The 23,114-nt window shown below is 41.9% G+C and overlaps 1 protein-coding gene across 2 annotated transcripts in view; it reads left to right on the forward strand.

Moving 5' to 3' along the window:
* LOC149445821 (catenin alpha-2) overlaps positions 1-23,114 on the forward strand; it is an 845,912-nt gene that overhangs the window by 535,451 nt on the left and 287,347 nt on the right. For both annotated transcript variants that reach the window (XM_089653358.1, XM_089653359.1), the window contains exon 6: positions 16,705-16,856. In XM_089653358.1, the coding sequence (XP_089509484.1) occupies positions 16,705-16,856 (152 nt within the window). The remainder of the gene's footprint in view (positions 1-16,704; positions 16,857-23,114) is intronic.

The following is a 23,114-nucleotide window of genomic DNA, read 5'->3' on the forward strand; positions in this document are numbered from 1 at the left end:
CAGGGAGAACATGCAAACTCCAGGCAGGTGGTGCCATGGTTGGGATTCGAACTGGCGATCCTACTACTGCCAGGCGGATGTGCTAACCACTTAGCCACTGTGCTGCCCACTGTCTTCACTTCAGAGTCCCCTCTTCCCCCATATCACAAAATCCTTTCATTCATCTTTGATCTAGGGCAAAGAGTCGTGTGCCCATGGCACCCTCGGAAACCCCAAAGGGCACCCTAGGGTGCTACTGCTCCATGGTTGAGAAATATTGAGATATAAAAAAATGGAAGGAAAAAAGGAAGGAAGAAAGGAGGAAATAAATGAAGAAAAGAATGGAAGAAAAAATGTAGATAGATAGATAGATAGATAGATAGAATATAGAAAATGATAACAAGTATAATGAAAATAATGTAGCATTATCCCTGTAAGAGCCACTGGATATTACTTGTCCTCTTGTGCTGCTCTGACCTTGGGAACCTCCCAGCCCTTCTGACACTCCACATTTTGACATGATGAATGATTTCATTCAGTGACTTACCGTGGGAGGCGAGAAGAATTTTCAGTGGACCTGAATAAAAACATTTGGCCACATTGATGTGATGCCTCACCAAAGAATATTTCTATTTGGAAAACGAACTGAGGAGCAATAGGAAGGCATCCAGATCGCTTTTCTGACATGCCCCAGAAGAGCTGGGTCTCCAAGATGTCTTACACCACCAACAATTAGGGTCAACATTAGGAAACATACATTGCAGTAATACCGGGACTTGATACCTTCTGGTCAGCAATCTGTAACCAGATTTCTGCAGTCCCAAGGAGATGGAGGACTTATGGGTGAAAAAGGGAATGAACTCTCTTTGTTCAGGAGTCTATGTGTAATATTTAGTTTGTTTGTTTGTTTTTGTTTTTGCTTTTTAAAGCTAAACTTTGGGCACTCCACAAATATTATTTCATCATGTTCCTCAGTAACCACCAAGGAAACAACAACACCCTCTGTACACCAAATTACTAATGCCACCCAGCAGGCTCATCCATGCAGGGACAGCGATGGCTCACAGGATGCTGGTAGACCGCAGTCAAAGCAGCAGATGATGAATCCCCGGGAGAAGAGAGCCCGGACCCATTGAAACAGACTTTAAATTGTCTTTCCCATAGTTCCCCCTTTCAATTAGAAGCTTTCTGGAGGATGTAGACTAAAAGAGACTTGGGCGTTCAGTTATGGCTGCACACAAGACTACAAGTACCATTGTCCTTTGCTTCTGGGTTCAGGAATATGATGCAAGCAGTCTGAGTGCAGCACTAGAGGGAGAAACTGGAACAGTCTGCCGCAATGAAGGCAATGTCTGCTACATTCATATTATTGTAGCTGGCACCTAGCTACTGTGTAAGCCATGTACCGGGGTGGGCTCCCCAGGATACAGAGAAGTCACGAACGAGGAAAGCAACCCCAACACCAGCTTTTGCAACAACAGAATATTACTTAGATGTGGCAAATAAACACAGCCACAAATGCTGGGAACATACAATAAATTTACATACACCCAGCCCAAAGGCTGAGACCCTTGTGCTGCACAGCATGATGCCTCCTGATGGATGAAGGTAGAAGGTGTAGTAATTTACCTACTGGCGGGCACAACTAAGCTGCCACACCTTACCTGTTATTACCCTAAAAGAGCAGGAATCAGTGTATGGGTGTACGGTATGGGCTAGCCTTCGGTGCAGCACAACAGCATACAATCTTACACAAATCTACAGTATTCCCCCTCCCATAACTGGTCCTGTAGCACGTGCCTGAGTATTCCTTCTGAGCAAAACACCAGTCTGGTTTGAGTTTGTGGGATTTTATCAGCTCTCCAATGTGAAATGTCACTTTAAGTTGTGGAGTCCTTCCAATGATCAGTAACAACACTTGTGGCCTGACACAAACAGAGACCCTAACTAACTAACTATAGGCCTGGCTCAGTCTCTGGAGGCACCAACACTGAAATGAGGTGCGTGCACGATCCTACCGACCCGAGTCTGTCTTGCATCCGCTGGTGACTCAGAACAGAACAAATGTCTCTCCAACAAGCATGCGATCTCATCAGCCTTCCTGGCAGCGATCTTCCTTTCTCTGAACAGGATCAGCGTCTTGAACACCATCAGCTTCACTAGCTGCAGTTCTCACACCTGGATGCCAACGGATTTTCTGCTCACATGGCTCTTTTCCTTCACCATCATCAAAACATGGCTGAAGTCTCTCTTCCTGTTCACTGAGCTCCCATGTGTAAAACCCCACCCCATTCCTGAATATAGAAATATCTATGCAGTCTGATGCTGTGTTAGAAAAACAGTGACATCTTGTTGCTAAATCGCAGAATGTCAGTAAAACATTTCAAAACATTTAATTCACAATGAGAGCTGTTTCCCCATCTCACATACTGTACAATAATAACAGACAACAATGGAACAGCCTGGAAAGTTGGTATTGGATGGTAAAGGATGTCCCAAAATGGGCTGCCTGGGCCTGACTGTCATCCAAAAGTAGGTCCAACTTTTTCTATAAAAAGGGGCATCTTGTACAGAGTTAAAAAAAAAGTAATAATAATGGGATATTGGTGGGGATAAAGAAATCTTTTGAAATCCCCTTCCTGTTAAACTGTACAAATTGCACTCTGATATAACCTTTCCTTCTTTCACTCTACAATTTATTTTTAAAAGTAACTAAACTTTGATGCAGGTTGGACGAAGAAAGAGATATTCTTCAGATTGCCTTTTAGCAGATCTTCTGATGTTCACAAATGTAGATCTATCTTCAGAGCAATCCTTACTTCTCATAGACGTAGGCAAAATGCTCCCAGCATTGTACCACCGTGGAAGCCTAGAGCAGTCCCAGAAGGAAGTCTAACACTCGTACTTCTGTAGATCAGAAACTTTCCACTTGATTTTCAAACTCCCAGTCACATAGTCGTTTATTTGTAGATATTACTTATCTGAAAAACAAAAAGAACAACAACTAAAAAAATAATACATTCTGATACCCATCACTTCCTTTAAAAGGGTGACAACTCTGCATTTTTAAGCCCTGCATGCAGCAAGAGCGTTGTCACCCAATGACACGTCAACTGCTGCTGCCTACCTATGAGCCTGCTCTAGCCTTTATACCGCCCACCACCGCTGTGATTGGCTGTGTTAAAAATATACAAAGCAGACGTGGCACAGGAAAACTGTTGAAATATATACAGCCCATGGAATTTAAAGCTGATCTCCAGGCTAAGCAAATATTGTATAAATCCATTCATCATGTATATTCTACCTTGAATCTTGGTATGCTTTGTGCATTTCTTCCATATCTATTCAGTAATCCAGTGTGAGACTTCCTTCCTGTAATAAAGGCTGCTCGCTCTCCCTGTGCAGGGTGATTGGTCTTGTTCCCCCTCCTGTAGTTTTCTGAAGCCAGCCAAAGTTTAGCTTTAAAAAGCAAAAACAAACAAAAAAAAACAAAATAATACACATAGACTCCGAAAAAAGAGAGTTAATTCCCTTTTTCACCCATAAGTCCTCCATCTCCTTGGGACTGCAGAAATCTGGTTACAGGTTACTGACCAGAAGGTATCAAGTCCCGGTTTGACTGCATTGTATGTTTCCTGATGTCAACCCTAACTGTTGGTGGTTTAAGGTGTCTCGGGTATCCAGCTCTTCTGGGGCATGTCTGTGCTTGATTCAGGACCTTACTGGCCTAGCTTTGAAAAGCATTCTGCCTGCCTGCCTGCCTATTGCTCTTAAGTTTGCTTTCCAAATAGAAATATTATCATTCTTTGGTGATGCATCACATCAATGTGGCCAAGGGTTTTTATTCTGGTCCACTGAAAATCCATCTCGCCTCCCACGGTAAGTCACTGAATAAATTCTGTTAACCATATTATGGACATGAATGAGCTTTATTCCTCTTTGAAGAGATAAAAGATCTGGTTCCAAAAGACATGGTTTTACTGGACCTAATTCTCTTTTTCCAAGTACAAGGAGCCCCTTGAATCCATTCCCACTTAGGTCTGATAATGGACCTTGGAGGATGCTCCCATCATACTTACCACCCTCCCTTTTTTCTGTCTTATCTCCCTCTGTTTCACCCATCCTCTCCTAAAAATTTCCCAAAGTTTCTAGTGTCACATGCTAGCAACACCTGCTTCTCTTATTTCCATAGGGGTTATCACTTCTCAATCAGAAAATATACTGCATGTTGACCGCTAGATCTAGCTGATAATCATAGGAAGTCAAAATATTAGAAAATATGGAGAACATCTGTGCAGTCCGAGTTAATACTTGAGACATACATCCAACAAATGTGTTATAAACAGTGTAGCAATACCGCCTTAGGAGTTGCTGAAAATTTGGGTCCCCCTGTAGGCAGGCTAAAATGTGTCATTGTTCCATACCTGGGCTGTGTTTTCGGTGCGCAATGTGCCTTCGGTTGTTTCTGTGCATCATTTTTCTTATGGTTATCCGTACATGTAGCACTACCCCCTTAGGAGTTGCAAGAGATTTGGGTCCCCCTATAGTCCTGCATAGCCAGGCAACATGCATTTTCCATTCAGACTTGTATCTAGGAGACATTTACCAATCCTTGAGCTTGTTTTGATGTTTTATTAGGGGATTGTGAACTTGGATGGGGTAAGGGGTGTACGGGATGCCCAATGTAACTGGAAATGAGGACAAACTTCCTGAAACAATTTACAAGTCTGTACAACAAAATGTCCTTTTCTAGAGAGCTAGCCAGCCTTTCCCAGTGTAGCATCCCCAGACCCCAGACTTTCCTCTTATCTGGCTGCCTGAGGAATCCCTGAGCAGGGGATCCAGTGCCTGTCACTTTAAGACAATAAGACAGTCCCAAGTGGCAGCTAATCTGGTTTCCCACCAGAGTGCTCCTTCCCTATCTAGCTCAGGGGTGCAGGCCTACTCACTTAGTCCTTCGCTTGTGCTGCTGTTGGGTCGGTGGCTGCTACCAGGCCTTCTAGCTGGGCTGCTCCTTCCCTGCTTCACAGGTGGTCCTCTCTCAGAGTAGCAGTGAAGTCCCAGGTTTTCCTCCTTCCACAGTCCTCTGCCTGCAGATGAGCCCCTCTTCAACTGGGCCCCTTCACAAGCTCCTGTTTCTAGCCTCACAAATCTCTGTCTTCTACCCAAACTCTCCTACAGCTGAGCAGACTCAAATACACATAAAGGTTGTCCTGGCCCCCTGCCAAGCCTCCTGTTGGGGATTGGCCAGGATCCTCTAAGAGTACAAACCAGACACTCCTCAAATTCGCCCACTTCTTTTAGATCTTTCTCCAAAGTTGTAGAGCAGGGAGGGGATTTCAGAGGGCTGATCTCTAGAGGCTCTCAGCCTTGACCCAAATTTGACCCCCTGCTAGCTACTACTCCCCGGCTGCTCCTCAGCCCTAGCTAACAATTGGAGTCTAGCTCTCCCTAGCTACCTAGGAGGGTGCAACATACAGATAGCTGTCTAAAGGAAACCATATTGAGAGAAGAATGGAAGATGCCTGTTCAGATTCCTTCTGGAAACTGCTGATTTCCTGTCTGCTTCTGATATCAATACTATCTGAGCCTCTGGGGCAATACCTTACTAAGCATTGAAGCTGTTGGATTAATATGACATCCAGGCAGATAGCATTCTCAGATAGAGACCAGAAATAGTACCTTGCTTATTTTCTCTCTGCTCAGGTTTCCTTTAAGAAATGTGCCATTGCAAGTTTATCTACTCAAACATCTGTCTGAGTAAAGGAAAGCTGCTGTTTGCCTGTAAGTGGCATATATGAAATGTTTCCATTAATTGATTCCAACTGCTAATAAATATCTGTTCCAAATGAAACCAAAATGTTCATTAGAATTTTGCATGTTAACTGCTTTATGCAAAGCTGTCCTTATACCTGCCTTCCTCAACCAGGGTTCCATGGAACCCTAAGGTTCCTACAGAGGTTCCTAAGGTGCCTTGAGCAATAAACAATTATTGCCTCTCAGACATGTTCCCACTGACACATAAGGGCCTATTTACAGAGCTTTGATTCAATATATATATCAAAAGCATTTGTCCAAGCAGCAATTTTCATTTTTCTCTCTAATACTATGACACTTCCCGTGAGTGTTAGCTCCATCTAGTGACCAAAATGCAAACCATGTTTCTGGAAATCCTCAATCAGAAAATATACTGCATACTGACCACAAGATGGAGCTGATGATCATAGGAAGTAATAGTATTACAGAAAATACAGGGAAAATCTGTGCAGCCTGAGAGAATGCTTGTGACATTCATCCAACAAATGTTTTATAAATAGAGCTCTGAAGGATCTTTTTAGCTATCTGTAAGAGGGGGTTGAACTCAAATGTAAGGAGCATTCTTCCCACTGACCATCACACTAATGTACAGTGAGCTGCTGATATAGTCACTTTTAGGAAGGGCTCCCTGACACCAAAAATTATTTCAAGGGCTCCTTCCTGGTAGAAAGGTTGGGAGAGGCTGCCTTATACTGTATACTTCATCCATGTAGAGCAAACAGAGAAAGACAAGATGGCCACATGTGATGAGAACTGCATGGGGTTAACTCCTAAAATGTTCCGAAGATCTCTTATCTATAGTTCTGCTGTGGGCTTGTCCAAAAGTAAGGGGCAGATGGACAAGGCAACACTGTGAAAGAAAAATCCCTTGCTACATGTTCATTATGACCTTATGGATAACACAACTATGTCCCTGTGATTTAAGGGGTCAGGGTCATCAGAGATGTAAAGTACCCCAAACTAACACTTGTGTGTTAGCCATTCAGAGGATGCATGTACAGTAGTTTATATGTGAATTGTCACCAAATAGCTAAACACAAAGCCAAAGTCCCTACATGGGAGCTGTTTCACCTCCTCAAATATTTGTGATCCCAACCCAGAGCCACAAAGGTGATATAATTCTCTGGTACAGTTAAAGAATACAATGGTGTCATCTTCCTGCCCCGCCCTGCTGACTGGTTAAGGAAGAAAGGGCAGCTCAATGATAAGATCATATATGTGATAAAGACCCTTGTAAGCCTCTTTTCACTGAGAACACCAGATAAGACAAAAGAAGATTTGGACAACAGCCCAAAAGCAACATCATTTTATTGTTAAAATGGTATGTGAAGGATCCAACTTGATGACAAGATGGTAACTTCAATATGGTGTACGGATAAACTTCAGGCTTTGCTGCTCTCTTTAGATTGGGAGAATCTTTGGTTTAAATCAGGTGTCTCTAAACCTTCTAAACAAAGGGCCAGTTTACTGTCCTGTAGGCTTTAGGGAGCTGTATTGTGGCCAATGGGAGTAGAAAATGTCCTAGTCTGGGAGCAAACAAAACATCATTATTGGTGTCAGTAGGAGGAATTATGCCCCATTGTTAGTGTCAGTGGAAGAAGTAGAGAAATAGGGAATTTATTAATGTCCCATCGTTGATGTTAGTGGGAGAAATAGTACCCTATTGTTGGTGTCAATGGATGGAATAGTTCCTTGTTATCATTGGTGTCAGTGGCAGTAATTATGGCCAATTGTTGGTGTTAGAGAAATAGTTACTCATATAAGTGGGAGAAATAGGGCTGGATAAAGGCAAGCAAGGAGACACATCCAGCCCCCCGGGCCACAGTTTGGAGACCACTGGTCTAAATGTAAAAACAAAAAAGAAGGAGGCACACCAGTGTTGTGCATTATCGTTGGGCATCATTTATTATTAAAAAAATAACAAATATGCTCACAAAACCCATAAAACCTGAAGCATAAAACTTGATAGGAACTTCAGTTTTATAACAGACCAAATTAAAGACCTGAATAACCTGTGGAGGACCTGTAAGTTTGTTGTCCAGGTCCTCCACAGGTCATCCACGTCGCTGTATTTTATGATTGAGAATCCTATCATGTTTTATGTTTTATGCCTTGTGGCTTTTATGCACATATATGTTACTTTTTAAAAATAAAAAATTACCAAATATAATGCACAAGACTAGTGTACTCCCTTTGTTTTGTTTTTTTTTTCAAAAAAGAATTTGGGTTCAGATACACTTCAATTTCATATTTTATTTTAATTTTTGTTTTCTTTGCTGTACCTTCAGACAAAACTGGCTCAAATCTATTGGCTAACAAATAAATAAGATTGTCATGATATATTCTTTTGCTATCACAAAACATCCAGTACATAGGGCAGAATACACTGCCTCTTATTGTCTGAGTATATGATGTGACTTTATTTTAGTTGTTTTCCTTGTTGTGTTGAGTATTTCCTGGAGCTATGCCATTTAGTGTAAATACACTTTGAAGTCTTGGAGCAGGCGTCCCACTCTCCATGATAGTTCAGCATTAATCTTCTATTTCTTACTCAGCCGAAGTTCTTATGTGTTATCTATCAGACAATCACATTTCCACTCCAGGCATTATCTGCCGTTGCTTTATTCTCCTTTTCTTCACTTCAAAGTATCAGTGACAGGAACACTGTTACCACCAAAGGATGTGCTTTGTGTTTATTTCTTTGGGGTCTATGGATGGGCAGGGACATCAATTTATTCCAGCGACTTCTCTTTTTAAACATAGCTCTGGTCACATAGTTTCTTTTGACGATAATTAACAAGCTATCCCAAATTCTTTTCTGTTGCCCCAGCATAGTTCAACCATCATAAAACATCCAAAACTTGATATTGGCTGATTTAAATGGCTGATTTGCAGCACCAACAAAGCTTGGGCCACAAGAAGCCACCCAAAGGGGCAAAAGCATGTGCCTCTTGGGAACTCCTGAGGTTTTCCAACTTTTTTGAAAATCTTTGTACTGTCAGGTCAGAGCTTTCCCTTTTTCATTAAGAAGAAGGAAGGAAATGCTTTGCCCTGCATCTTATATAGTTACATAGCTGGTAAGGTTGAAAAAAGACATCGGTCTATCCAGTTCAACCTGTGTAGGTGTGTGCATGCATTAATATCTCTTAAACTTACCAAATCCCTGTATATTGGATACGCTAAGATGCCTATCTAAGAGTTTTTTGAAATGATGACACTTCCCGCTGATTGTGGAAGGGAGTTGCACAACCTTACGTAGCATTACACCCTCAGTGGACGCTGAGTAATTTTTCAGGTTCCCTGTCTTTCTTGACCCCGCTTTGAAAGCCTAACCCCTGCTAACACAACCTTGAACCTCTGGCTCGAAGATCCCTTAGGCTGCAACCGTAAAATAGACTCACACACAGTTTAGGGTGAACTGATATCTTGGTTGTATTAAAGTAGAATGTAAGCACAGTAAGGCAACAGAGAAACATGTGCATAAGATAACAGCTATCACTCTTAACGTCAAGCAAGGGTCACAACACAGCACAATCTCAATCAGTTCTAGATGTCTTGCAATTCAGAATGTAAATGGTAGCCCCAGTCCTGAGATGTTTCTTCCCCGTGACAAGAAAAAACCCTACCAAACAAAGAGGCTAGCTCACTTCGGGGCTCTCAGGGGCAGATGACTGGAATTAATTCTGTGGAAAGAGCTCCTCAATTTAAATAGGTCACTGTCCCTTTAAACAGCAGAATCTTATCTGTTGCGCACTTGATGAGGCCCTACTTAGTGCACATAAGGATTCAGACCTTCCTTGAGGCAAAGGTTAGGTTCCTTAATAGAGCCTGAACACTAAGAAAAAGGAGCTGCCCATTTAAGTAGTATTTCATTAGGGTAGTTCCCCTTTAATGCCCGCAAGGTGAGATGTAGAATTAGGCAGAGATTAGTGAATGGGAAAAACATGCTTCTGTAGGGATTAGTTCCTCTTTGGACCACAATGGCAATTGTAGCAATGAAGGATCTCCTTGGCAAATGGAGCGACTGTAATGGAAGCAATAATACAGCTTGACCTGCGGATTGCAGACACTGCAGTTGGCTCTTGTGATTGGATATGCTGAGAGTGTAATATCTGGCAGACCGGGTGAACTGGGCCTTAACACTTGTAACTTGGAAAACAGTGTCAATCAAACTGAATAAAAGTTGAATTGAGTAATGTAGTTTGCAACTTAAATTGCTTGAGAATGGAACTCTCTCAGCCAATCCGTGGCCTCAGCCAGGTAGCGGATAGTCTCTTTGTAGACGGGGGCCTCCGTGTTCTTGTGGCTCCTCCTTCAGAGGTCACTCCAGACAGCAGCACTCAGGTCCACCTACTCGCAGGAAAGTTCACCAGAATCATCAGCAGTGTCAGTGGTCAGCAATTCCTCCCTTCTCCTCCACCCTCTGAGGCTTGGCCCAGTAGGGACTTCCAGTGTCCCGGGCAGCCTTCACTTACGACCTGCTCTCAAGCTCTCTCCGTCCACTTCCTGTCCTTGGGATTAGGTATGTGCCTGCACTCACATGCCAGCTCCATTGGGAAATGTAGTTTGTAGTTTGTTAGCTCGCTGTCAGACAGCAAAGTCCTGCAATCAGCCTACAAATCCCACAAAACTTTTCAACAGAGTTTGTACAACTGGGCTGTAGGACACTGCCATCTTGCGTCCTTAACACCCTGCAACAAGTATTATAGCAGGATGTTCACGCTTACCATTCTAACAGTAAAGAACCCTTTACGCAGTTTAAGGTCTCTTGTCCAACTGCATTGAGTGACCACATGTGCACTTGAGACTGCACAGTTTTATCCCTATGCTAGAATCACTATTTAGATTTTTATATATTGAGATCATATTTCCTCTTAGCCGTCTCTTCTCCAAGGAAAACAACCTTAAAGTTTGTAATCGTTGCTCATAACTGAGGTCCTCCAGCCCCTTTATTAGTTTAGCTGCCCTTCTCTGGACTTACTCCAATTCCAGCACATCCTTCCTGAGGACTGGTGACCAGAACTGGATGGCATATTCAAGATGCAGCAGAACCAAAGTTTTGTAAGGTGATAGAATTATAGCTTTATCTCTTGAGTATATCCCCTTTTTAATAGTCTGCTGGCCTTGCTTGCTGCAGCTTGGCATTGCATGCTATTGCTGAGTCTGTCATCAACTAGGACCCCAAGATCCTTTTACATTCTCGATTCTCCCCCCAATGGTTCTGCCCCTAGCATGTAGACTGCACTCAGATTTGTAGCTCCCAAGTACATCACTGTACATTAAACTTCATTTTTACCATTTAGTTTCCCACCCCCTCCCTTGAGATCTTCTGTCGATTTTTCAGTGCCATATTAATTCACTAGCTAAGTTACGGGTAATAGTGTGGTGGGTCCAAGGGGTTTCATGGGCAAGGATATCTTACTGCCTGTTTTTCTTGGTGATTCATCTGCCCATTTATGAAAATTTGTAAATATTTCATGGTTATTGGACATCAAGATGCAAACTAAGTTCCTGATAAAGATCTTTTTGCAAACATACATGTTTGGATGGCTCACGTGTGCCTTTCTATACCTGTAAAGGAGCAAAGATAAGGAGATATCACTGGTGGTGGTGTCACCACGCATTCAGGCAGGAAAATCAACTGTAAATTCTCCATTCTTTCTGAGACGTCAGTCACTCAAGCAGTATTTGGGTGCTCATAGACTGATTTATACTGGGGTCACCACCCATTATTTTCATTATATTAAAATATCACATTGGTTAATTTACATTATTTTATTTTGGTATTTGTTGTAGTATGGTGCTTTACTATAAACTTGTACCAAAAAGTAAATTTACAAACATAATCACACAAATTATCACTTTTTAAAAGCTAAATTCTAGCTAAATTCTGGTAATTTGAGGATATTTGAGGTGTCTGTTAACCTCTTGATCTCTGAAAGGTTTTACCCCCTTCATAACCAGGGAATTTTATACTATTCAGCACTGCACTACATTACCTGTAAATTGTGTGGCCATACAACACTGTGCCCAAATTACATTTTTATATTTTTTTTTTTTACACAAATAGAGCATTCTTTTTTTCCTATGTGATCACCACTAGTTTTTTTTTATTGTATAAATTAAAAAAATACTGAACATTTAATGAAAACACACACAACACGATCTACTTTCTGTTATAAAACATATCCTATACAAAAATAAAAAAATCTATTTTCTTCATAAATTTAGGACAAAATCTATTCTGCTGCGTGTCTTTGATAAAAAAAAATTCCAATAGTGTTAGTTAATTCATTAATTAACAAATAGGTGGTGTGTACAGTATTCTGGAATTTATGCAGCTATGCCACTATACTGGTATTGGTAGTGATCAGTGACATATTATGGGGCTGTGATAGAGTGGTGGGCAATCTGGCACTAGCTGATGCTGGCTGAGAGGGACACTAACTAACAATGACATCAATACTGACACTAATACAGTGATTAGTTCTAATACTGTACACTGTCACTGTACTAATGACACTGTCTGGGAAGGGGTTAACATCTTGGGGCAATCAAGTGGTTAATTGTGAGCCTAACAATGTGTTGTGTGTGCTGCTTTTACTTGCAAATCTTGCTGTTTTTTCTCCCTGGTTTCAGGGAGCAGAAACAGCAAGATTGTTCTTCTGTTTACACACAGAGTCCTGTGTTTTTATCAACACAGGACTCTGGGCTGTGATTGGACACAACCAATCAGCAGTTTTCAGCCAAAATAATTGGTTGAAACCTGTTTAAAAAATTGTGCTGTGTCCAATCACAGCACGGGTCGGCACAGACCAGGAAAACGCCAGTCACCTATATAAGTGTGATTGAGCCTGACTGTGCCACCCTGCCCTAATAAATCTACAGCAGCGGCACAACAAATGATTCAATGGAGCAGGAAAAAAGTATAGAAGCAGAGAGCTTTTACATCTAAACATTTATTTCATGCGGAAAAAATAATAATTCAATAATGCAATGTCTATTGAATGCTCATACTTGCATGTTAAATAGAAGAGGATTATTCTCAGATAAAGTAATGAATGCAGTTCAAAATTATTTGTCAACTTTCAGAACTTATTCTGTAAGTAGTATTTTTTTGGAGAGGTTTAACACATTGAGCACATTAAGAAAAGCATTCATAAGTAAACTATCAGGTAAAAAGGTTTACTTCAAAACTTGTAGTTTACGACTTTCAATGCTGCTGGCTCCTGCTCTTTCAGTGCTGCTTCTCTGAACTTCAGGTCTTTACAGGAAAAAGTTAATAATGGACAGTGCAGTCTTAAGCCAGTCTGTTGGCTTGGAGAAGGAGAAAGAAGGAGCACGGGAGTGTCTTGCCACCCTATGTTACAGGGCTGTGTGTTCCTATTGATACACACAGTGTAGGAAGAAACAACTCTAGTCCCTGCATACAAGGGTTCCTCCATAGGCCACTACAAGAGAAAGGAGCCATCCAGAAACAGGAACCCTGGTGCAGCGGTAATAAAAGAGCTGCATACTCAGTAAGCAATTAAATCAAGTGCTGAAAGAGCTTGCTGGAGGGTTTAACCACTTGAGCTCCAGAGGATTTACCCCCCTTAATGACCAGGCCTCTTTTTGTTACTCGGCGCTGCACTAATTCAACTGATAATTGCGCGGTCATGCAATGCTGCACCCAAACAAAATTTACGTCCTTTTTTTCACACAAATAGAGCTTTCTTTCCGTGGTATTTGATCACCTGTGTGCTTTTTATTTTTCACGCTATAAACAAAAAAAGGCCAAAAATTTTGAAGAAAAACAATATTTTTTACTTTCATCTATAAAAAATATATAGTAAACTCAAAGTTGGTTATAAATTTAGGCCAAAATGTATTCTGCTCCATGTTTTTGGTAAAAAAAATCCCAATAAGTGTATAATGATTGCTTTGTGTGGAAGTTATAGCGTCTACAAACTATGGTATAGATACTGCAATTTACGCCATTTTTCTGCTATACAGCGCTGTGCTAGTTTAACGGACAATTGCGCGGTCATGCAATACGGTACATAAATGAAATTTACATCCTTTTTTTTCCCACAAATTGAGCTTTCTTTCGGTGGTATTTGATCACCTGTGCGGTTTTTATTTTTTGCGCTATAAAAAAAAAGGCTGACAATTTTGAGGAAATAAAACAATATTTTGGACTTTTTGTTATAAAACATGTCCAGTAAAAAAAAATTTAAAAATCAAATTTAGTCATAAATTTCTGCCAAAATGCATTCTGCGACATGTCTTTGCTAAAAAAAAAACCAATACGTGTAAATGAATTGGTTTACATGAAAGTTATAGCGTTTACAAATGGCGGGAAAGATACTGGGATTTTTAGGTTTTTTTTATACTAATAATGGCGACGATCAGTGACTTATGGCTCCGATCAGCGACTTATGGCGGTGATCAGCAACTTATGGCGGGACTGCGGGACTGCGGCGGACATTCTGACAATGGGGGGTACTGACTTGGGGTCACTGACATCCCCAGTGACACCAATACAGTGATCAGTGCAAAAAAAAACTACTGACACTGTACTAATGGCACTGGGGAGGAAGGGGTTACATTTATTTTTCAGTGAAAGGGTTAACTGTGTGAGGGGAGTGTTTTACTAGGGGGCGGGGTGTGTACTGCAGGGAACACCGCTGATCGGGAAAGATAAACTCTTCTGTCCCGATCAGCGTGTCCTGGAGTTGTCAGGGAACTGAGAGAAAGCACAGCTACTGCAGCTGTGCTCTCTGTCAGCGATTGCCGCCGATCGCCGGGACATAGCCGGTAACGACTGGCTGTGACCCGGCAACTGACATCCGCGGCCATGATCGACTGGACAGGTAGGGCGGCGGCGCGCCTCGCGCGCGCCCCCTACCTGTTTACAAAACGCACGTTTTAAAACGTGCTTTTGCCCAGCCGTGCCGCCCTGCCGCTGTATTTATACAGTGGCTGGGCGGCATGTGGTTAATATCACTTTATTAGGCGAAAAAGGATTTTAAAAATCATCTAGAAGCTTTTTGAGCTTAATTGAATCATGTGACTGGTACGTTCATACTTTTATCGAGTCACAGAACTTTTTCTGTTTTTGGAACTGATGGTAGAGGGTTTATTGAGCCCCATTGTTATATGTATTGACACTGCTTCTGTAATTAAACTGTTTTAACCACTTCCCGTCTGGCCCATGTACATAAATGACCAGACGGGAGCAGTGCAGGAACGGGTGGCCGTTTAGAAAACGTCCTCCAGCATTCCCTGCCTGTGCACGCTCCCTTGAAGTTCCGGTGCCCACTGTGGCCACTGGACACAACGGAATACAGATCGCTGTACGGGACCTCTGTGTGAGGTTCTGATCATGTGATCACTGATTGGCCAATCAGCGATCACATGAATAGTAGTAACTTGCTGACAGCATTGCTTACTACGTGTGAAATCTGTGAATGATCACAGAGGTCACATGGTACAGGGCTATTCACAACAACCTTGTACTATGTGACAAGCTGTGACAAATCACAGCTCTCACAGTATTTCTCAATGGCTGCAAGAATGCAGCTGGAGAGGAGAAATGATTGCCCCCACAAGTAGTAGAGTGTCACTATGGTGACACTGTACTGCTAGGGTGACAGTATGTTAAAAAAAACCACAAATAATAATATAAAAAATAAAATAAAAATGTAGAACCTTTTTTTTTAATTATAATTTTTGGTTATAAACTAATTTGGGTTGTTTTTTTTTTTACTAAAAAGATAGATGATTACATTTTGTCCAAAATTTATGAAGAAAGATTATTTATTTGCAAAATTTCCAAAAGAAAAACACTTTTTTTTCAAAATGTTTGCACTTTTTCATTTATATAGCAAAAAAATAAAAAACCCAGTGGTGAATAAATACCACCAAAATAAAGTTTTATCTGTCTCAAAAAAATAAATGATAAAAAATTCATATGGGTACAGTGTTGCATGACCGCACAATTGTCATTCAAAGTGTGATAGCACTGAAAGCCGAAAATTCGTCTGGACCGGAAGAGGGTGAAAGTGTCCGGACTTGAAGTGGTTAAAGTGTTACTAAACCCACAATGGTAAAATCAGCCTGGGTATATGCAGCAAAGCATCATTGTTATACTCACTGTGGAATCTAAGGGTTATTGTGTAAAAAGGCCATTTCATCCCTTCTTCTCTGTTACTCCCCTTTTTCAAGCGAACACCTCTTATCTCCTGATAAGACAGACTGAATTGTAGACATTTGCACATGCTCAGTTTGGTGTGTATTGCTAGAGATTTTTTTTTCTTCTTGGGAGAGTGCATGTGATCAGCACAGGGCCAATCAGCACTGGCCAGACAGAGGTCAGGGGTTTTGCATCCTCCTAGAGCAGAAAAAAACCTCCTCCTACAAGCTTTAGCTAGTGCTGGTCTGGACACTGATAGAAGCCACAAGACTGCTCTAGCTTCTGTTGAGAAAAGGTATTTAGCAGTTTATATTTACTAAAATAATTGCATTTCCATGTTCTGTGCATTATGGGAGACCAGATATAGTGAATGCAGGGTCCGGGGAGACCAGATATAGTGAATGCAGGGTCCGGGGAGACCAGATATAGTGAATGAAGGGTCCGGGGAGACCGGATATAGTGAATGCGGGGTCAGAGGAGACCAGATATAGTGAATGCAGGGTCTGGGGAGAGCAGATATAGTGAATGCAGGGTCCTGGGAGACTGGATATAGTGAATGCAGGGTCCGGGGAGACCAGATATAGTGAATGCAGGGCCCAGGGTAAGCAGATATAGTGAATGCAGGGTCCTGGCAGACCAGATATAGTGAATGCAGGGTCCTGGGTTTAGTAACACTTTAAAAGACAAATACATTATTTTTACATACCTCTTCTCTTTTTTCTTTTACAAAGTAATGCCCCGTTTTGCTGAACAAGTGGAAGTTGCTATTGAAGCTCTGAGTTCCAATATCCCCCAACCATTTGAAGAGAACGAGTTTATAGATGCTTCCCGCCTGGTGTATGATGGTGTTCGAGACATCAGGAAAGCCGTGCTTATGATAAGGGTAAGATGTTCTATGTATATTTCTCTTGTCATTGCTCTTAACCTCTTTCCAAAATATTTATTGTCAACTTTATCCAAACAATATATTGCCATTGCTTAGTGGACACCTAACCATTAAACTTATATGAGCCTGTTCGACATCCCACCCCAATGTTCTTTTATGTGATAAGTGGCATTTTTGGCCATCAGAAAGGTTTGGAAAGTAGAAGAATCAAGCTTGTTTTTTACGGGAAAGTTTAAGATTTCTATATAAATCAGCTGCTCATGTACCTCGATCTACTTATTTTGATTTGCAGTATTTACAGAAGGTAACCGCTGCTTATGCAAATTTTCATGCTATGTTTAGTTTGTTATGCCCATTTTTTGACAGCTACTTTAATTTCTGACAAAAATAAGTATAATTAGGCACAATTAGAATATTATGGCGATGTGTACACAAGCTTGTAGAAAATAACTGTATTTCCACTGATCATGGAGAATGTATGGTAGGTAACTAAAAGAACAACAATTCAATATTCCACACCAGTCCTTCCATAAGCGGTTTGTGTTATGGCGCTGCGTTACTTTAACTGCCAATTGCGCAGTCATGCAACGCTGCACCAAAATGAAATTTGCATTCTTTTTTCACCACAAATTGGGCTTTTTTTTGGTGGTATTTGATCACCTGTGTGTTTTTTATTTTTTGCACTATAATAAAAAAGACCAACAATTTTGAAAAAAAATATATATATTTTGGACCTTTTGCTATAAAACATGTCCAGTAAAAAAATTTAAAAATCAAATTTCATCATACATTTATGCCAAAATGTATTCTTTTTTTTTATTATTTAAATATTTATTTATTTTCCATATAAAATACATATTTCATCATTATTCTCATACATAAAAAAAACATTTCCAAATCATTAATTACATTTCTTACTATCTTTATTTCCATTACCTCCACCCCCTATCTATTTTCCCCTCCTCCCCAAATAAAACTTCCCTCCCTCCCCAAAATGTATTCTGTGACATGTCTTTGCTAAAAAAAATCCCAATACGTGTAAATTAATTGGTTTACGTGAAAGTTATAGCGTTTACAAATGGCGGTATAGATACTGGATTTTTTTTTATACTAATAATAGTGTCGATCAGCGACTTATGGCGGCAATAGGCGACTTATGGCGGGACTGCGGCGGACATTCTGACACTGGGGCGGAACTGAGTTGGGGTCACAGACATCCCCAGTGACATCAATACAATGATCAGTGCAAAAAAAAACCACTGAAACTGTAATAATGGCACTGGGGAGGAAGGTGTTAACCTTCTGAGACAATCAAAGGGTTAACTGTGTGAGGGGAGTGTTTTACTAGGGGTGGGGTGTGTACCTCTTTGTTACACACTGTCCCGGAAGGCTGTGTCCAGCGATCCTGGAACAGTGTGCTGAAAGCTAACAGGGAGGAGAGCTCCACTGAAAACAATGCAGCTTTCCTCCCCGTCAGTGTTTGCTGGCAATCGCTGGGCTCCGGCGGGTAATAACCAGCCGGGACTCGGTGATTGACACCTGCAATCGTTGCCGCAGGTAGGGCGGTCACGCACCTCGTGCGTGCCCCCTACCCCGGAATGCAGGATCATGTTTATATACGTGATCCTGCGCACAGGGGCCGCCTTGTAGTAGTATATACACTGCTGGCTGTCCCCTAGTGGTTAAAGCTGAAGTTTATGTATGGTGATTTTTACATAGTTTCATCAGTCCAGCTTGGATTAATGTAGGTATGCAAGTTCCATACCTGTGTAACCCCTGTGAAAGCTGGACTACAGTGATCTTCACTAGCTTCTGGGTCCCATGGTAGTTTGTCACGCTGCTTACTGAACAGCAAGTCATTTGCTTGACACGGGCCCCATTCAGTGAATGCAAAGTCTTCCCTGACTAGGTAGAGCTTTTTATGTCTCCACCCCACCTCTACATCACATCCAATCAGAGAATGCTTTGCCTTTTCTGAGAAATTGCAAAGTGTTCTCTGAATGGCGCCTGTGTTAAGCAAGTGACCTTCTGTATTCAGTAGGTAGCAAGGTAGCTACTCAGCACAGGACGCGAAAGCTAGTGGAGATTACTGTAGTAGAGGTGCCTTCCAAGGGCATCCTACAGGTATGGCACATACATACCTACATTGGTCCAACCTGGACCAATGTATCTATACATATATTTCCACACCTAAACTTCACCTTTAAAAGTGATTGCTTAGTTAGTTGTTTTTGCTTTTTTCTTCTTGCCAGTTCCTTTTGGGTCCCCCTATAGTCCTGCACAGCTAGGCAACACGCATTTTCCACAGACTTGCATTTAGAGCCAGTAAACAGTTCTTGAGCTTGGTTCATGTTTTAATAGGAGGTATTAAACTAGGTTGGGATAAGGGGTGTATGGGATGCCTAATGGAACTGCAAACCGAGGACAACCTCCTTAGCAACTATGTACAAGTCAGAACAGAAACGCTTCTTGCAGAGCTCTCCAGCCTCTCCCAGTGTACCACCCAAGACCCCAGATAGTCCTCTTATTATCCAGCTGCCTGAGGGAATCCCTGGGCAAGGAATCCAGTGTCTGCCACTTTAAATGAAACAGTCCCGGGTAAGGAGCTAATCAGGTTTCCCACCAGAGTGCTCTTTTCCCCTTAACTGGCCAAGGGGGTGTAAGACTACTCACTCAAGCAGATTTAGGTAGGTGGCTGCCTTCAGGGCTTCCACTGAGCCTTTCTTGGCTGTACAGGTGGTCCTTTGGGGACTGGTGAGGTTGAGCAATCCTCCTTTCCAGTGCCCTGCCTGTAGGTAAGCTCCTTCCTACTGGGCACCCTCCCAGGCTCCTGCATCTCTGCTTCCTCACGTCTTCCCCCCAAACTCTTTCTATAACTGAGCAGGCTCAACTACTTTTAAAGGCTGTCCTGACCCCATGCCAAGCCTCTTGCTTGGTCAGGATCCCTTAAGAATGCAGACCAGTTCCTCCTAACCCCCATCCACTGCTTCTAGAATGTTCTCCATGATTCTAGAGCAGGGGGAGGTATCAAGGAACAGAGCCTCTCAGCCCTGACCCAAATTTGACCCAGCTGATTATTGTCCAGGCTACTACTCAGCCTTTCTAACTGAAAAATAACCAGCTAGCTCCCGCTAGCAATCTAGGATTCTGGGTGCTACACATAGATGTTCACTGGTCAAATCAATCTAGAATCTAGGGTGCTACACATAGATGTTCACTGGTCAAATCAAAGTTAAAGAGACAATGGGGTGCATTTACCAAAGGCAAATAGACTGTGCACTTTGGAAGCGCAGTTACTCTAGAGATTGGTAAATAAGAAGAAGCTCTGCTGACTTCCTCACCAAATCATGTGCAAACAAAAATGCAGTTTTGGAGCAACTGCGCTTGCAGAGTGCAACAGCAACAGCAAAGTGGCCAGTCTATTTGCCTTTAGTAAATCCATCCCAATGATCTTCTAAACCTTGTGCCCACTATAAGGGTTGGAAACTAACAGGACTTGTGCCCGCTATGAAGGCTGGACTACACCATCTATACTAAACATACAGGTAGACTGGATTGTACCATTACAACAATAAAAACCATTGTAGTTATGCTGGATGCCACTAGATGTCAATACAAAGTTACTATATATTATATAATGCATTCAATGCAAAGGTGGTAGATATACTGTATGATAATTGACAATGCACAGCCAGGGGCGGACTGACCATTTGGAAACTAGGGCCGAGGGCCCGGGGTCAGTAGGGGGCCCCATGAGATGCCCCTGGTACCTTTTTGATAGGCTTTTTTGAGTTTGGGCAAGGACACAGGGGCCCCATGATCCCCTATTGCCTGGGGGCCCCATGAGTTGTCAGTCCGCACCTGTGCACAGCATACTGTGACTGTGGAGAAGTAGTACTGGACTGGAAGTGTTTTAGGACTAGAGAACACCACCCTCCTCTTTTCAATAAGATAGGGAGATGTGTTCTGTAGTCCATGGAGAGTGGGGAATAACGCTAACTAATAACAGTCAACAGATAACACAGATTCCTGGCAGGATCCACTTATTGAACAAATTTAGAAAAATGCTTTCTTCAATATATATATATATAATTATATATATATAAAACACACCATAGGGATCAAGTAAGAGAAGATCATTGCCATGGTTTACAAACACTGCAGAATACTGCACAGAAGGTCAATCCCAAAGCTAACTGAACAGAATTACAAATCCTTAGGCAGGTAAAACAGATTTATCTTTCATCTGTGCGTTTAGTTGTTTTCCTGCAGCTTTAAACACAATGCAAACTCTGACTGAGTTAGCCTGCAATTGATTTTTTTCTCGGCATTCGCTCTGCAAGGATGTTGGTTACATTGTCTGATATACCTGTATTAACCAGGGAGAGACTACAAATCTTCTTATGAAATAGCAGTGTAAAACAAAATTAGCACATCAAGCAATAAAAATGTGACAACACAATTGAAAATTAATCCCAGTTGTGCAAAAAATAACTCAAATGTTGTACTTGCAGAAAATACACAATCATTTTCTTTTAGGTTTACTGTTGGCTGGGATGTCTACCATTCAATAAAGACCTTTTTCTATGCTAAAGTGCTCAATTGAACTATATTCTCATCCACTGTGTTTACCTCATCAATTCTTCACAACAGAAAGTGGTCAATACTCTTCCCTGCCACTGTATCTGTCTCTTGCCTGTTGATATCTATCTGTATCTTATCTCTGTTTATTGATCTTACCAGTCCGTTTGTCATTCTCCGAACAGTTAAAGCATTAAAAGATCTTGGCAGTTAAAACACAGTCTTTCTACAATACACAATGAGAATGCCGTTTTTTCCCCTCTAGAACATTTTTTTCTGTGCTTTAGGCATTACATGCTTTTAATTTTTATGCTTATTAAATTCTGAAGAAAGCTTTCCTCTTATCTAAATTGGCTTCTCTGCCATTAAAACATATCAGTCGGTTACTGTGAAACAAGCTTGAAGTAAAGTTGTATTGGGTAGATGTAGCAAAAATGAGGGCTGGGTTAAGGAGCAGTTGCTTCAGGATATCATTATTATGGCATCTCACTTTTCTCGATTGTCCATGGATAGGGATGAGCTTAAGGTTCTGAATGGGAGCTGATCAGCATGTACACTCACCGGCCACTTTATTAGGTACACCTTGCTAATACCGGGTTGGACCCCCTTTTGCCTTGAGTACTGCCTTCATTCTTCGAGGCATAGATTCAACAAGGTGTTGGAAATATTCCTTAGAGATTTTGTTCCACATTGACATGATAGCATCATGCAGTTGTTGCAGATTTGTTAGCTGCACATCCATGAACTGTTGATACAAGGCAGGATGGATCCATGCTTTCATGTTGTTTACGCCAAATTCGGACCCTACCATCTGAATGTTGCAGCTGAAATTGAGACTCATCAGACCAGGCAATGTTTTTCCAATCTTTTGTTTTGAAATATTGGTAAATCTGTGTGAATTGTAGTTTCTGTTTCCTGTTCGAACAGGAGCCAGGCACTGTGTAGTTTTGTGATAAAAGTAATACACCTTATATGGAGGTGTGCCTTTAATAATTCATATGGTAAAAAATAAATAACCAGCCTGTGGCTTTAAGAAGCCAGGTTCCAAGATGGACGGCCCGTCCCTCAGGGAAACCCTTAAGTGCTCAGCAGCAGGAGAGTTTGGGGGGAACATGGAAGGAAGGCTGAGATGCTGGTGCCTGGGAGGGGGCTCAGTGGGAAGGGGCCTACTTAAAGACTGGGACCTGGATAGGTGGATCACTCAGCCTCACCAGTCCCCAGATGGAGCCAGGGAAGGAGCCAGCCCAGCAGAAGGCCTGGAGGCAGCCACCAACCCAACCCAGGACTGAGGGAGTAATCCTATACCCCCGGGCCAGTTAAAGGGAGAGAAAATTCTGGTGGGAAACCTGGCTAGTTCCTTACCCAGGACTGTTCAGTTTAAAGAGGCAGACACTGAATCCCCTTGCCCAAGAAATTCCTCCAGACAGCTGGGTAAAGAAGAGGATTTATCTGGGGTCTGGGATGTTACCCCAGGAGAGGCTGGAGAGATCTCCAAGGAGGAACTTTTTATTTGCTGTATAGAGACATGTACATAGTTGCCAGGAAGTTGTTCTCAGTTTGCAGTTCCTTCGGGCATCCCATGCACCCCTTACCCCATCCAAGTTTCATTCCCCTAATAAAACAAAAAAAAAACACACTTAATCTGTGAAAAATGCGTGTTGCCTGGCTGTGCAG

The sequence above is a fragment of the Staurois parvus genome, unplaced genomic scaffold (genome assembly GCF_062004578.1).
Source record: "Staurois parvus isolate SC_StPar_1 unplaced genomic scaffold, SC_StPar_1.0 ptg000708l, whole genome shotgun sequence".
Taxonomy (NCBI): domain Eukaryota; kingdom Metazoa; phylum Chordata; class Amphibia; order Anura; family Ranidae; genus Staurois; species Staurois parvus.